Here is a 16,179-nt window from a genome sequence, read left to right as displayed (position 1 = left end):
ATTCGCTGTCAACTCGATTGGAAAACTTTTGATTTCTTGATTGTGTCAGTATTATATGTTCCAGAATATTCCTCTAAATACGTCTCTCATCCTCCTCCAGGATCATGGGTCTTTACGTGTCGGTGGTCCTGGTTATTGGCAAGTTTGTACGAGGCTTTTTCAGCGAGATCTCTTACTCCATCATGTTTGAAGAACTGCCATGTGTGGACCGCATCCTCAAACTATGCATGGACATTTTCCTGGTGCGGGAAACCGGAGAACTGGAGCTGGAGGAAGAGCTTTACTCCAAACTCATCTTCCTCTATCGCTCTCCAGAGACCATGATCAAGTGGACTAGAGAAAAGAATGAAGACTGAAACTGTTTTGTAGCTGGTGCAGCATCGCATGGTTGGACGTTCTGCATCATGATGTCCACTTCGGCCTCAAGGCCAGCTGGAACCAGTGGAGCTTCACTGCTCTTGTGAGCTTTTGACATTGTATAAGTTGGTTGATTCAATGTCTTATGAACAATGAGACTATAGCCATTTCTCCGATGCTATGGACATTGTTGGCTTCTTTGTACTCAGAGGTTGGATAACGGGGGTCAGGTTAAGCCTCTGTGCGTTATTCCGCCTGAACTGCGTTTAGTTTTGTCAGCAAGCTTGAAAACCAGCCTCTCTCAGAGCGAGTCAATGTGAGTGATTCAGACACTAGCCGTAAGGACCTGAAGATGCTAACCCAGTGTCCTAGTGACCAGTAGGCACAGAATGGTAGGACCTTCAAAGTGCAAATCCAAACATGTCTGGGTTATACTTTATCCCAAACTAACAGGAAATTATATTTTAGGACTATTCACTAAAAAATGAAATTGTCATCATTTACTCACCTTCAAGTTGTTCCAAACCTGTCTAAGTTTCTTTCATCTACTGAACAAAAAGGTATTTTATAAATGTGTGTTACCAAACGGTTGCTGGTCCCCACTGACTTCCATAGTATGGAGAGGGGAAAAAAATACAATCAGTTGTCAATGGGTACCAGAAACCGTTTGGTTACCAGCATTCTTCAAAAACATTTTGTGTTCAGTAGATGAAAAAAAAAAAAGACTTTTTGACTTTGGGGTGAAATATAACCCAGACATGGTTTTGAGAGATTTTCACTCATTTTAACTTTTTGTTCTGTTACTACAGCAAAAGTGTTTACAAGCCAAAGTATCTTAGGATGAGAGCCATTTAGTATTTTGTTTCTGGTTTTACAATTTCTGATCAAACACGAAGTCATTTTTCCTCATAAAAAAAATACAATCAAGTAATTTGAATCAGCTACATGGTTGTTTTGAACGGAAAGCGCCACACTTCCATTCGCTAAGTGCTGAAATGCTGTGCTTAGCAATTAGGGTTGTTAGGACATTGTGTAATTGTATATGTCTTAAGTGCACACATTGTGTAATGAGTGTGCCAAATTTCATCTGTAAGGGCTGGAATAATCATTTCCACTGTATGGTTATGCAAAGGGCACAAACACGTATTCTTTGCTTTTATTTTCTTCTTCAGAAATCAAATGTGAGCCTGTAAAAATTCCTTGCTGTGTAGCAGTTTGCTAAATTAAGAAATCAAGAATGTTGCCCTTCTGCACAAATAAATGACTGTTTTAATGATTGTGTTATGTCTGAATTATTACTAAATAAGACAAGGTTATATTGATTTAAATTTCAGCATGCGTATTCACAAATTACGTTTTATTGACTTGCAAATGAAAATAATTACTATGGAATACTTTTATGATTTGGTTTTGAATAAGGTGAAGCCATGCATTAGCAAGGCTAACCCTAGATACAGTCCTATAGAGAAAGCTGTTAATCACTTTGTCTAAACCAAATATCTGCTAGTCTCCATCTTCCTCATCGTCCTCCAAAAGGTACTCGCTGATTTCCATCTTCATCCGTGATCTGTGGAAAGAAACAGGTAAGTCTCATTTATACAGAACAGGTACAAGCTCAACAAAAAGCTACAACACCAGTGATTTTTAGCAGAAGTCTTTTTTCGAGTCAAATTTATTTAAATAGCAATTTATACAGGCTGTTTCAAAATAGCTTCACAGTGATAAACGGGACAACAGCTGGTAGTGTCAATGTTGCAAAGTTCATCAATTATGAAACAAGTTCAATTCGCAGCTCTACAGAAGACAATCATTATTTAGCTAAATTCAGTTTAAGTGTTTGTATTCTCATCCAATGTTATTTTTCAAATGCAGGCAGCTCTAAAATCTCTGATCGCAATATGAACGATTTTCACATATTGTATAAGGCTTTGAAAGTCACTTTTATGGTGCTTTGTTGAAACTTGACAGTCCCAAATCCTCATTTGCATTTAGTGCATGGAAAAGAGCATCCAGATATTCTGCTAAACATCTCCTTTTGTGTTTCATGGGACGAGGAAAATCATTCTGGTTTGGAAAGGGTGAGTAAATGATGGCATTTATTAATTTAATTTATTTAGGTCATGGAGCAGTATTTCCCACCTTTTCTGTCGTTTTTCTGCCTCTGTTATGATGTAAGATGGAAGAGTGTCTGTTGCTACCTGTAGGAGAGAGTAAGCTCATATATTTATAAGTGGACAGTTGACAATTATTTCCCTAAAATGATGTTGATTCAGAATGTATATGAATATTCGTGTAAATAGTCCTATTATGCAACGCATTTTAAGTACAAATATTCCTTGTAGTCACTAAGTTTATATAAGCTCATAATATTTCACTAATTATTAAAATAAATGGAAAAATACTGTTTTATATGACATTGCATGTGAAACTGCTGGACACTGCTGTGATGCCATGTCATCTACCACAAGACAAAATGAATTTGATGAGTGCAATACACATAATTATTGTTCCCATGAGTGCTGAGCTTTTCTCAAACTCACCATGTCCTTGATAGTGAGTCTACAGCTGTAACACAAGAGTGTCTTCAAGTCCTGATGTGAAGGCAACCTGAAATACAACTCAGAAAAATGTAAAAAGAGGCAAATCAAATCTTATAGCATCAAATACATTCCAACTACTGACTCAGCTTAAGTTAAAACTTGAAAAAGAACACAAATGGAGGCCAAACCTCACCTGTTTGAGGAACAGCAGCCTCCAGTCCCACAACCCTGACCCTCTGTGCAGCACTGCTCTGCAGACTGTGCTGGTGTATCTAGAGACGGGTCCTGAAGTTTGATCTGGGACAGCTGCTCGGATACCAAAGTAGCATGGAAGGCAGAAGCTTTATCTGCAAAAAAAAAAAAAAAGCTTATTCAAAACTCATAACCCTACTAGAACGACAGGCTGGTCAAGCTGGTTTTTGGAACATGGTAGCTTTTTGCATTAATGTAATAATATGTTTTAGACTAGACTTTAAAATGGTAGGAGTAAAGGCAACTGGTTCACCGGAATAATTACACAATGACAGTAAAGTAACAATACAGTTTTGAATGGAATGCTACTAGAATTGTTATGCTTTTGTTGGTTTAAATTATGAAATAACTGCTGACAGCACTATTTTTAGTCTATTACAGTCAGTAGCGTGCCTGCAGCAAATGACACCCGCATCTCATCAATGCTCTTGCTTTTGCCTGACAAGTTTTTAAAATTCATCTATTGTGCATTAATGAGTATTTTACCCTATGCATTTTTATGCACTTACACAAAACTCATACTCTGAAGTGCAATAATGCACTAGATGCATTTATTTCCACAGAGCTCGTATGCAAGTAGATGATGTAAAACGGGAGCTTTATGAGACAAATGAGCATAGGCAAGAGAGAGAGAATTCAATTATTTCCAACATGCACTTATCCAGGGCACATTTATTTCATTAATGTTAAGTGTTTGAGACTTTGATGGAATTGACTTCCACTATGTGACTCCATGGGTTCACTGCGGTTTCTTTGACAGATTTGATTTCCACTATGTCGCTCTATAAGTTTGTACAATCCATTTATCATTGGATGCAATATAACAAAACCGCTATCTGATTACGGAAAAATGCTTAAACATTGGGAAAGAAATGGTAAAAAGGATTATCGGTCAAACTCAACTGCAAATCAAACTCTGAGTTAGGAATTGAGGACCATGTCAACGTGACCTTAGGTGTATAACCTACCTACTTTAGTGTCGAGAGTACAGAAACACAGCAGGCATTTGGAGGCAGGTTCAGCGGTTTGACTTTGAGGGGGCATTACTGTATGAAGTTTCTCACTAGTTCTGGAGAGAAACCATTAAGACAAGTCAGACAAGCCGGTCTAGCCATCAATTTAAATGCAATTATCAGAGGACACCAACTGAATTCAGGGTCAGAGCCATTGTTTTCAGATCAATTACCTGTAGATAGTGCTAACAGTGGAGGGGAAGTCAGCCTGTAGGTTGGTGACGAAACTCTCTGTCAGTCGCTGGATGCTGGCTTTATTGTGGGTCTGAAATGAAAGGGAAGTTTACAGTTAAACCACCGACATCAAACTCCCAAGTCCCAATTCAGATTTGTTGTTTCAGGTAACAAAGTTTCAAGTCTACTTAGAATAACTGAATTTGCGATGGCAATGGCCGTTATAATATCTAAGACACTAACTAAATCCAGCAGTTTGGGCAGAGAGCATTTGGTCACTGGAATTATTTAATCAATTATGTGGGTTTTTAGTCTCTGTCTTAGATGCATATCATCTGATATATGAATGGCACAAAAGCTGCATCATAATAATTTGTGATCAGAAAGTCTACACACATTTCCAGAATTTTCTGGACAACCCATCATTGACAAACACTGATGTGCAATTATTTGAATACATTTTTTTAAAATAATTGCACAGTGACTCAGATTTGACTCCAGTGTATGCTCACGTCAGTACAGGACACAACTTAAAAGACATTAAAAGCCTACTGGGGGAACCCATCTAAAGCGCTCTAGCACACTTGCTGACTTGCTCGAACGTTAAGTAGGACGGGCCACATGGGAAATGAGAAGGAGGTCTGTGGTAACAGTCAAAAAAAAAAATTATAATAATTAAAATAAACATCAAATATGTTTTCTGAGGACGCAGAAGGTGAACCAATCCTTCCTTTACCAGAAATAATATAATAAAAAAAGAAAATATATTTTATAAATAGAAAAAGACACTATTCACTAACTTAGTGCTTAGTTGATCACTACTCTAATACTAGTTCATACTTATTCAAACTCATTGTGTCAAGATGTTTTTCATTACTGTATAACTGTTATGAGAATGAGCTATTTTTGAGCTCAACTTGACATGGTAACAAAAACAACAGGAAACACAGGCTATGATGAATCATCACATGTATCCTCGACTAAGCTTCGACTCCGCATTTGAAGTAGCATGAGAGATATACACGACTGACGGCGTAATGATTTTAGCAGCACAAGAAATGACAGTGATGCAGGAACAACTGAGAGACATTATTCTTTTCCTGATGACAGACTCTCACCTTGGTATCCAGTCCTGAGATAAAAACTGACGGCGCATTAAACATCCTGCTGTAGAGGGCGATCTCTTTGGATGAATAGTCCCTCATGGGCCGCACTATCACCACATCCCCATACCGAGGATCAGAGAAACCCTACAAAACAGTTTCATGTTGATATAAGAAACATTTGGGCTTGACAGCACAGAACAAACTTTACTCACTGTATCTGAAGCCAGTGCTGCTCCTCGACCCAGAGCGATATTACTGAGCAGTTTGACGGCCAATCGTGAGCAGCTATCCCCCATCATGACCTTCGAGTAGCCGTTCTCACGGGCAACGTGCAGAATCAGGTGCTGCCTGTACCAATAAACATTTACGAACTGAAATCTTTATAGCAGGACATTGCTGAATTCTTGATTATGATTGGTTCAGAGATGCTTCAATGCGTTTGAGGTCAATAATGACATTCTGCAGTCAGAAATTTTCTGTAGTGTTACTATAGTTAACTAAAGCTAAAACAAAGTGTTAAATTACCTAAACTAAAACTATTTTTATTATTTAATAAACATTAAATAAAATAAAATATAAAAAAAACTTATTTTAGCTAGTTGCCAAGGCACATTTTCTCATTTTGTTTAGATTAAAGTACTAAGTGAAGTACTAATTGGATTAAAAGCATAGTGGCAAAATCATCAAAAAATAAAAATGTATAACTAAAAATTAAATCAATAGATATTTTTTAAATAATAAACTAATATAAAAAGACAAGTACACATCAAAATGACTAAAATTCAAATGAAATGTACAAATAAAATCACATTCAAAATATTAACAATTTATAATTAATAGTATATTAATGATACTAAAATAACGCTGATGACCACCAAACCATATAATTGACCATTTTCTTCCGTATTGTATGGGAAAATATTCTAAACCAAGGTGTCCCAAACTGGGGTTTTGTGAAAGAAATACTGTACATGAGTTGATAAGAAACTACATTTTTAATTAAAATGTATTTATTTTCAAATAATTTATTCAATCAAAATAAAACTTAAAGATTAAACACTTTATGTCTTCAACTTCATAACCAACAACCAGCATTACAGATTTGTGAAAAAAAATCTCAGGGGGTAATTTCAAATATATATTTTAGATAAAGGATTTGGCTGACAAAAAAGTTTGCAAAGCCTTGTTCTAAAATGTAAAATCCCACATAGTGACTTCCGTTAACACATTTAAAGAAGCAAACACATTGATTTAGTGTTTTATAACTATTATTTTTCTAACAAGGTTAAACCAGAAAAGTCTCTAATATCTCTTAATGCTGTCATACAGAAAAAGAGAGAAAAAAAAAGGGGTAGGGAAACTAACGGGCATGGTCCAAATAGACTAAATCGTCTAAATAAAAGTGGCTAAAGACATCATTACTATTTAAAAAGTTGCTTAACTTCCACTAAAATAATTGGGAATGAATACCCAATACACAGTGGATAAGCCAGACACATCTCTTCTAGATCACTTCAGTTGAAGAGCGTAATATTAAAAGGACACATTACAGCATTGCCCTCCATATACTGTCTTCTTAACTGTTAGATATAGGCGATAAGAAGCTTCAGAGAATGTACTGAGTGATATTCATTGTGAAGGCAAACGTCTCTAATCACTCCATCACTCACGGTTCTATCTAGGGAAGCTTTACGCCCTAAGAGAGACTGATTGACTCAGCACTCAAACAGACTTCAAAGATCCGGTTCTTCAGTGATGATTCAGTCTAATGTCACACAAAAGTGATCAGAGCCAGGGGGTAAAGGGGTGAATGACGCAAATAAAGACTATGAAACCATCAGGAAAGTACCACAAAAAGCTTGGGGAATGACTCAGCTGAGCCATTGTCATTATATAAAAAAAGAAATAAGTAAAACACAAAGTGCTAATAAATCATCTTGTGCTTGGCACTCCAAACACACTTTTAACCCTTTGATGCACAACATGGGTCTAAAGTGACCCGACTGAGTTTATTTTTTCTACATCTTTGATTTGCAAGAAATTAATTTCATTCAGAATTCCAGGAATTCCTCAATTAACTTGTTTTTGATCACAAATTATTATTTTTATTTTTCACTTCTAATGCACAACATGGGTCTAAAATGACCCGTAATTTCAGTTATGGATGAGTCTCTGAAAAATTTTTTTTTCTGTCATAGCAGATAGTCTTTAAATATGTTGTTTTTAACCTCCACAAATCATTTTGTTTATTTTTCCTTCCTTACATATTTACTGCAGAAAACTTTTCACCTCCCCCACATTTCACAACTCAACATGGCTGCATTTGTATAATTGATGCATTTAATCTTATTTTATAATTTATTACCACAGAACATATTTAGTATACGGTGGAAGATAACTGGATATGATATTTGAATGTTAGGCTAAGGTTACGCTGACCTTGAAATCTATTACTGAGAAATAGTATAATCAGTAAATACATGATCAGCTGCTTGTTATGCACTCTTTATCTAGAGTGTTAGTATGGTTGATTCCAGACATTCTAGATTAACGGCTGAAATGTTTGCCACCACCTGGCCACAGGTATACATCAGACAGAAGGGTCAATTAAAGAAGTGCAGGATCTGCCCAGCTGACAAAGACAGACAAGTCAGTGGCTGGTGTTCACAGTGTCAGGCCTGTGTGCAAGGAGCGCAAACCTGCAGTTGTCATTTGTAAGGCTTGTAAGCACTGAGATGGCAATTTGAGATGGCTCTGTGTGATTTTATTTTGTTAGTTGTATTTTCATCTATTCGGTCACATTCACTACAGTTGTACTACAGACAGTTTAAAGGGGACCTATTATGCAAAAATCACTTTTATAAGGTGTTTGAACGCAGTTGTGTGGACGCAGTGTGTGAAAACAGCCAGCCTATAATGGTAAAAATCCACCAATTCATTTTTTTATAAAACCAATAAATCATAAACAGTCTCTCCAAACGAGCTGTTTCAGATTCTCCCTCTGTTCATGTCACCGAGGGGAAAAAGTCCAGCCCAATTTGTGACGCTCTCTGCCCTATTAGCATAAACACAGCCCCGAGTGAGAAGATGCGGTCCGCCATTACTGGAGATATATACAATGTCAGCTCCAAAGAGGCTTTGAGAAGTGTTGTGTTTTGGGATGCACTAATGAACATAGGAGTCGCCATAATCTCCTCCCATCTGAGCCGAGGACACTGTGGTTAAATTTCATTTTCGAAGGAAATATCCCGGGAAAATCGGTAACGTCCCCTATATGTTTAAGAATTAATACCAACGCTTCGTGCACATACGTCAGCTCCAGACAAAGTATCACGCATTTGTTTTCCATATTGCTTTTCTGAAAGAGCTTCTTGTCACTCTGTAAGGCTTATTGCTAAATCTATCATTGTCTCTTGTGTGTTTTCACTGATGCTTCCTTCAAGTGCTACCAGAATGATCGTGAATATGAATGTAGTAGTTAAAAGTTGCATATGAAAGCAATGTGAGTCGATCTCTTGAAGTTGACTAGCTCATAATCAGAAGTGGAACTTATAAAGTTTGTGATAGCATGAGACCAACTATGTTGTTATTTTTATCCCGCCGTGCTCCCCGTCTGTGTAATTCATAAACGCGAATTTATTATGCACAGTATAATCAGATGACTGACTTTGAAACCAAGTAGTTTTCTGTAAAGATAACAGGCTTGTATTAATAATGGAATGTTTTGCTAATGCGGAGCTGGAGCTCTTGAAGCTCCGCCCTCTTCTCCGGGAGCAACAGCTCATTCGCATTTAAAGCAACACACTCAAAACAGCGCGTTTTGGCTCATACCCTAAAAGTGGCAATTTTAACAAGTTGTAAAAATTTATCTGTGGGGTATATTGAGCTAAACCTTCACATATACGCTCTGGGGACATCAGAGACTTATTTTATATCTTGCAAAAAGAGGCATAATAGGTCCCCTTTAATTTCAGTCCTATCGGTTATCAGTGATGTGTGTATGTTATGTGTGACAAAGTGGCAAATAAACATATTTCAAGTGTTAAATGTGTTGGTCTAAATAACTGCTAAAATAATTATTTTAACAAAATGTCTTTATTCTTTTGTTTTATCATCCCTGCATAGATGGGTCATTTTTGACCCATGTGTGTAAACTTCATGTAGTAACAAAACCTAGGAAAAAATTATAATTTGTGATCATTGTAAAAAGATATTTTGAATATTTGTGGATCATGGAATTTATAGATCAGAGAATATTAAATGCTGAAATAAACTGATTTCAAAAGATAAAAAAACAAACAAACAGTGAACTATGAAATACTATAGGAAATGAATGCGGGTCATTTTAGACCCATGTTGTGCATTAGAAGGGGTTTCCATAGCTTGTGCATCAAAGGGTTAAAGAAGTTGTTGCCTGTCAATTTTTTTATTTTTAAAAGTAAACATTTTGAGAAGTTAGCTACAGTCATAATGTACAGTCAGCCAGACATTATCACAAAATGTAAATGTAAAACACAAATTGGTTTTATTTTGCAATAATGACTAGCTGGCTGAAAATTATTCCCTGCCAAATTAATTACTCCATGGACATAAAAATAGTGATGCAAGTTGAAATTATAGGTCACACTTTATTTTAAGGTCCAGTTCTCACTCTTGATGATGATGATGAAACAGTTAACTACGAATTTTGCCTCAAACTAATTTGCTGCTTATTTATGATTAGTAAGGTGGTTAAGTTTAGGTATTGGGTAGAATATGGTCATGCAGAATATGTGCTTTAAAAGTACTACTAATAAACAGCCAATGTTAATAACAGGCATGCTAATAAGCTATAACCTAAACTAGTTAATAGTGAGAATTGGTCCCTATACTCAATTCTTACCCAATTCTTATATTACCGGTATGAGAAGAAAATAGTGCAGGGTAAAACAACAGACATATAAGAGAAAAAAAATTGTTGCATGGGGAGTTGGAACATCATTGTGCACGCCATTAATAGCCATAATGAGAGTGACAATGGATCATTATTTATCTTAGATCTCGAAAATAACTTCAAGGATTCTATGTGAATAAACAAGCATAACACTGCCTGCCAACACAGTCTCTGATTGGCTCTGTGACGTGTCTGGTGTGGAAAACTGTTTATCGCTAGAACTTTATCACATTGCAACTGTGCATCACCATTTTATAATGCATTTTCATTTCTGATGCAGCATTGGGCTAGCAACTTTGAATCTGCAAGGCTACACATAATTTAAAGTAGCTTCAGAGTTGTATTTATATGGCTCAAAATCAAGAAGGGTCTCTATTAGTGTAAAAGCAAGTTGAACAAATACATTTACTTACACTTAATACAACTAGTAAAGACCATTAACCAAAGTAATAACAAAAAAATAGTTGTTTCTACATAAAGAAGTCACGTGTTGTACAGGGACTCAAGTTTTGTGAAATGATTCAGTGAGATTAGCTTTCTGAACAAACAATTTGCTAAAATAATCAGATTAACAAAGAGTTTGATAGATAACTGCCTCACTCAAAAAGGAAAGAAAATAAAAGAAAAAAGAAATGTTTGCTGGAAACTCACCTTAAGGTCTGTAACATATCCTCTTTGGCTGTGAGTGTCTTCAGTGATGAGAACAGCCTCTCTAATGCCAGCTTGTGTTCGGGAGAATATACAGAGTCCTCTATACTGAGCTGAGCCACAGCACTGGCTACATTCTCTTCTGTGAGTGTCTGTTTCTCTTTGATATACTGATCCACGGCTTGTTTATAGCTGGGATTGGATGGGTCTGGATCAGACGTGCCAGGCACCAGTACAGAGGTAGGCAGATTGAAAACCTAAAACACAGTCAAGAGCAAAGCATTCCACCAGTGAGAGTCTCTCTGGAGTTGCAAATAAACCCATCAAACAGTCACAGTGATGCCCTGAAAGTACCGGAGCTAAAGTGATTCATGCCATTTAAGATGTGGACTAATCATGTTATGATTGATTATTTGATTTTAATTAGTACACAGAGGAAAGAAAATTAGTACTGGGTCAGTTTACCTGCTCTAGAGGAACTATAAAGTAAGGGAAGCCAGTCTCTGTGAAGATGCTCTTCAGCTGAGCATTAGACCTCTGCCGCTCCTCTGCACTCCGGCCACAAGCTCCGCCATCTAATAAATGCCAAGCACAACTTCAAATGTCACCAAACGATCAATGCTAAAGCATAAATTTCAGAAACAGGAATATTTTGTCCAATTCAAAGAGATTTACCGTCAATGTATATGATTCCAGGTGCAAATCTTAACTTTTTGGGAGCCTCCCGACTCAGCCCCTGAAAAAAGAAAGCAGAAAGTCACATTTATTCATACCGTCTTTAAACAACACAGATTGTATCAAAGCAGCTACATAGTAATTAACAGAAAAATAACAGTGTTAATTTAATCAATTATGAAACAAATTCAATTTCAGCTGCAAAGTAGCTCTACTGAAGACAACAGGGTCATTATTCAGCTCAAGTAAATTCAGTGTTAATTCAGTTCAGTTCAATAACAGTGTCAATGTTGCAATGGCCATTAATTATGAAATAAATTCAACTATAAGCTATAACGAAACAGTGTCATTATTTAGCTAAATTCATTTCAATAACAATGCTGACGTTACAGAGTTAGTGTCATTATCTAGATTAATTCAATTCAAATTATGTTCTCACCTGATAGTGTCAGTGCAGTTAAATATGACAGTAGTGCATCTACTTATGATGGTGATGATAGTAGTGTAAAATAAATAATAATAATAAATATTGGGAGAAACAAAGCTCAGTCGAGGGTCCAGTTCTCCTTTGGCTTAAATGATCTAAAAATGAACTAAAATAAAGACTGCTGGGTCGAAGCCTCAAATGGTAACTTGTTTTACATTGCTGGTTAGAGCTGGTAGACCACTTTGAATAATCAGCAAACATGTTCCTCACACACTATAGCCCGTTTTGTTTTATAAAAATGCCTAGAGAGCAACATGGTGTATTTACCTCTTGAACTTGTGAGAGCATTGAGCAAGAGGCTGCACCACCAGAAACAGCAAGAAGAACCTAAGAAGAGCAATTAGTGTGAGTTTCAGTGAACAAACAATCATTTAAGTGCAGTTTACAATGATTTAAGTTCAACTGAAACTGAGGAGATGAGCAGGCAGTGTAGATGTTGAAGGATCTAAGGAATGTAGCATCGAGGGAAACCATATGTGTTGCGTTTTATGTTCTTTATGCTTTTTTTATTAATTCAAGCATTTATATCATTTAAGCATTTATGTAATTTTCTTATAATTTTATATTTTAGATTACTTAATATTTCCATGCTCGTGCAATGTTTGCTACACTTGATAAATTTAATTGTAAAAATATTATTATGGTAAAATAACACTTTTTAAATTTCAGACGAAGATAATTCAATAAGCCCTGCTAAATCTTTTTGATCATCACCTTGTTTCCTCCCAGGCTTATTAGACACTTTTAGTACTTACATTTTGGGCACCAGAAAAAACAAAAATTTTTTTTAATATTCCTGGCATGGAGATTCAATCTAAAACTTTCGGTACAATATAACAATGTAAATAAAATAATTAAATTGACAGCTTTCTCACTCATTGTCCATGTCCTTTTCAGTCATTACTGGATTAGGATTTTTAAAAATGTGATCTTGATTCGACTGATTTGCTAAGGAGTCATTCAACCATTTTGTGAACCAGGAACTGATTCATTGAAAATAAACTAAACATTGCTGCAGCTCCAAACAAAATCCTGGGGTTCAAATATTTTGGAGCAGAACATAACATAAAAAAAAAATCTATATATTTATTAATAATTCCCTGATATTTTCTGGTTTCCAATTATTGTGAGATTATAATCTTTATATGACTCTTTTTTATATATAAAGGTCCTTCTCAAAAAATTAGCATATTGTGATAAAGTTCATTATTTTCTGTAATGTACTGATAAACATTAGACTTTCATATATTTTAGATTCATTACAACACAACTGAAGTAGTTCAAGCCTATTATTGTTTTAATATTGATGATTTTGGCATACAGCTCATGAAAACCCAAAATTCCTATCTCAAAAAATTAGCATATTTCATCCGACCAATAAAAGAAAAGTGTTTTTAATACAAAAAAAGTCAACCTTCAAATAATTATGTTCATTTATGCACTCAATACTTGGTCGGGAATCCTTTTGCAGAAATGACTGCTTCAATGCGGCGTGGCATGGAGGCAATCAGCCTGTGGCACTGCTGAGGTGTTATGGAGGCCCAGGATGCTTCGATAGCGGCCTTAAGCTCATCCAGAGTGTTGGGTCTTGCGTCTCTCAACTTTCTCTTCACAATATCCCACAGATTCTCTATGGGGTTCAGGTCAGGAGAGTTGGCAGGCCAATTGAGCACAGTAATACCATGGTCAGTAAACCATTTACCAGTGGTTTTGGCACTGTGAGCAGGTGCCAGGTCGTGCTGAAAAATGAAATCTTCATCTCCATAAAGCTTTTCAGCAGATGGAAGCATGAAGTGCTCCAAAATCTCCTGATAGCTAGCTGCATTGACCCTGCCCTTGATAAAACACAGTGGACCAACACCAGCAGCTGACATGGCACCCCAGACCATCACTGACTGTGGGTACTTGACACTGGACTTCAGGCATTTTGGCATTTCCCTCTCCCCAGTCTTCCTCCAGACTCTGGCACCTTGATTTCCGAATGACATGCAAAATTTGCTTTCATCCGAAAAAAGTACTTTGGACCACTGAGCAACAGTCCAGTGCTGCTTCTCTGTAGCCCAGGTCAGGCGCTTCTGCCACTGTTTCTGGTTCAAAAGTGGCTTGACCTGGGGAATGCGGCACCTGTAACCCATTTCCTGCACACGCCTGTACACGGTGGCTCTGGATGTCTCTACTCCAGACTCAGTCCACTGCTTCCGCAGGTCCCCCAAGGTCTGGAATCGGTCCTTCTCCACAATCTTCCTCAGGGTCCGGTCACCTCTTCTCGTTGTGCTGCGTTTTCTGCCACACTTTTTCCTTCCCACAGACTTCCCACTGAGGTGCCTTGATACAGCACTCTGGGAACAGCCTATTCGTTCAGAAATTTCTTTCTGTGTCTTACCCTCTTGCTTGAGGGTGTCAATGATGGCCTTCTGGACAGCAGTCAGGTGGCAGTCTTACCCATGATTGCGGTTTTGAGTAATGAACCAGGCTGGGAGTTTTTAAAAGCCTCAGGAATCTTTTGCAGGTGTTTAGAGTTAATTAGTTGATTCAGATGATTAGGTTAATAGCTCGTTTAGAGAACCTTTTCATGATATGCTAATTTTTTGAGATAGGAATTTTGGGTTTTCATGAGCTGTATGCCAAAATCATCAATATTAAAACAATAAAAGGCTTGAACTACTTCAGTTGTGTTGTAATGAATCTAAAATATATGAAAGTCTAATGTTTATCAGTACATTACAGAAAATAATGAACTTTATCACAATATGCTAATTTTTTGAGAAGGACCTGTATATATATATATATATATATATATTAACCTTCTCCTGGGGAAAGATGACACGATTCTTTCCCAGCATGGCCCGAAACTTGTGTATGAAGTACTCCTTAAAGCAGGACCTAGTAAACAGAGATACAGTTTTTGATAAGACTGCATCATATATAAAGAGTAAGTGACACATTGAGAAGATTGATGAATGACTTACTGGCAAAAAGCATCATTGACCCGAATGATGAGCACAGCAGTTCCCTCCTTACATCTCATACACTTCCTCTTAAGCCTAAACATGTGTCACATATAAAGGAGTTTGAGCAATTTGTTAATAAGAACAACAAAAAATATGAATCACTGTAGTGCTATAGTATTCTTTTAGTACCATAGAACATGATTGCGATTCAGTATCATCACCATGGTATACTAAGCACATTATGTTTACAACAAAATACTGTGATGTTGGTGCAATTATGGAGTCATTTCCGCAATTATATAATGGTACAATAATTACCATAGATTGTAAAACCATGCTTAATTAGTTTCTTAACTATTTGTTGTCACACAGAGGTTGTTCAATTCATCTTACGTGGGCACAGGTATCTTCTCCTGGTTACACTCCAGACCATAATAGTCTTCTTCAACTTGACACATGACCGCTTCAAATTCACAAACTATGAGACAAAACGGGTCCAACCATACGATGCTTTTCTTCAGAGTGCAATTCTCTCATTACTTATTCAAGGGAATCGTTTAACTGGCACATATCGGCGTAGGCTTGTTTTCACGTGTGTGTACAGTACTGTATTTTCCTGGCCCCTTTTGATGACGTACCGTGACCACGCCCATATGTTTGCGTCATTTGATTACTTCAGTGATATTAACGCTATTTTTATGATTAATTTTCATATCGCCTGACATTACTGTTTTAATGTTTTCGGTTTTCTTACTATATTATGTTTCTTTTCTGTGTAATTATTGGTAAATATCATACACATACACAAACTTATTGATTTGGAAAAACAGCAAAGCAGGCGCACTGGGTCTTATGTAGTTTTTTTTATGTATTTTTTTTTTTAATTTTCTGAAATTTGTAAAATGATTTATTTTGTTTATTGACATGAAAACTGTTATATCATTCGTATGCAATTCCTATATCGTTCGAATATAAAATATTAAAATACGTGTTGCTGTTGTTATTATGTTTAATGATATTTTAGCTGTAAGTTAGTGTAGGCA

At 36.5% G+C, this 16,179-nt stretch overlaps 2 protein-coding genes across 4 annotated transcripts in view; one reads left to right on the top strand and one right to left on the bottom strand.

Annotated features, from left to right (window-relative positions):
• LOC306868830 (piezo-type mechanosensitive ion channel component 1-like) overlaps window positions 1-1,628 on the top strand; it is a 97,153-nt gene extending 95,525 nt beyond the window's left edge. Inside the window, exon 51 of the mRNA XM_079415221.1 lies at window positions 101-1,628. Within this exon, the coding sequence (XP_079271347.1) occupies window positions 101-356 (256 nt within the window). The 3' untranslated portion in view covers window positions 357-1,628. The remainder of the gene's footprint in view (window positions 1-100) is intronic.
• Window positions 1,478-15,783, bottom strand: LOC306868835 (cytoplasmic tRNA 2-thiolation protein 2-like). Of its 3 annotated transcripts, none has more exons than XM_079415231.1 (15): window positions 15,530-15,777; window positions 15,155-15,229; window positions 14,990-15,068; window positions 12,453-12,512; window positions 11,699-11,759; window positions 11,489-11,598; window positions 11,027-11,280; window positions 5,655-5,790; window positions 5,455-5,586; window positions 4,336-4,427; window positions 4,118-4,218; window positions 3,091-3,244; window positions 2,898-2,964; window positions 2,497-2,555; window positions 1,478-1,924 (listed from the first exon to the last, which is right to left on the bottom strand). In XM_079415231.1, exons 1-15 carry the CDS (start codon window positions 15,592-15,594, stop codon window positions 1,861-1,863), a joined length of 1,509 nt encoding a protein of 502 aa, XP_079271357.1. In that variant the 5' UTR covers window positions 15,595-15,777; the 3' UTR covers window positions 1,478-1,860. The 3 variants fall into 3 exon arrangements, 2 of the variants coding, with proteins under 2 accessions (XP_079271357.1, XP_079271358.1); XR_013784132.1 differs by having other exon boundaries at window positions 1,605-1,924; window positions 4,122-4,218; window positions 15,530-15,783; XM_079415232.1 differs by lacking the exon at window positions 14,990-15,068 and having other exon boundaries at window positions 15,530-15,772.
• Window positions 15,784-16,179: the final 396 nt, after the last annotated feature.

Source organism: Barbus barbus (assembly GCF_936440315.1).
Source record: "Barbus barbus genome assembly, chromosome: 1".
Classification (NCBI taxonomy): Eukaryota; Metazoa; Chordata; class Actinopteri; order Cypriniformes; family Cyprinidae; genus Barbus; species Barbus barbus.
This window is presented reverse-complemented; position numbering and strand designations above follow the sequence as displayed.

Excerpts from the sequence above, each read along its gene's own strand:
- LOC306868835 (XM_079415231.1), bottom strand. The coding sequence starts at position 15,594 with ATGTGTCAAGTTGAAGAAGACTATTATGGTCTGGAGTGTAACCAGGAG. Across the intron at positions 11,599-11,698 it reads TGGAATCATATACATTGACG|ATGGCGGAGCTTGTGGCCGG; the intron begins GTAAATCTCTTT and ends GGCATTTATTAG. Across the intron at positions 2,965-3,090 it reads GGCTGCTGTTCCTCAAACAG|GTTGCCTTCACATCAGGACT; the intron begins GTGAGGTTTGGC and ends GTTGTATTTCAG.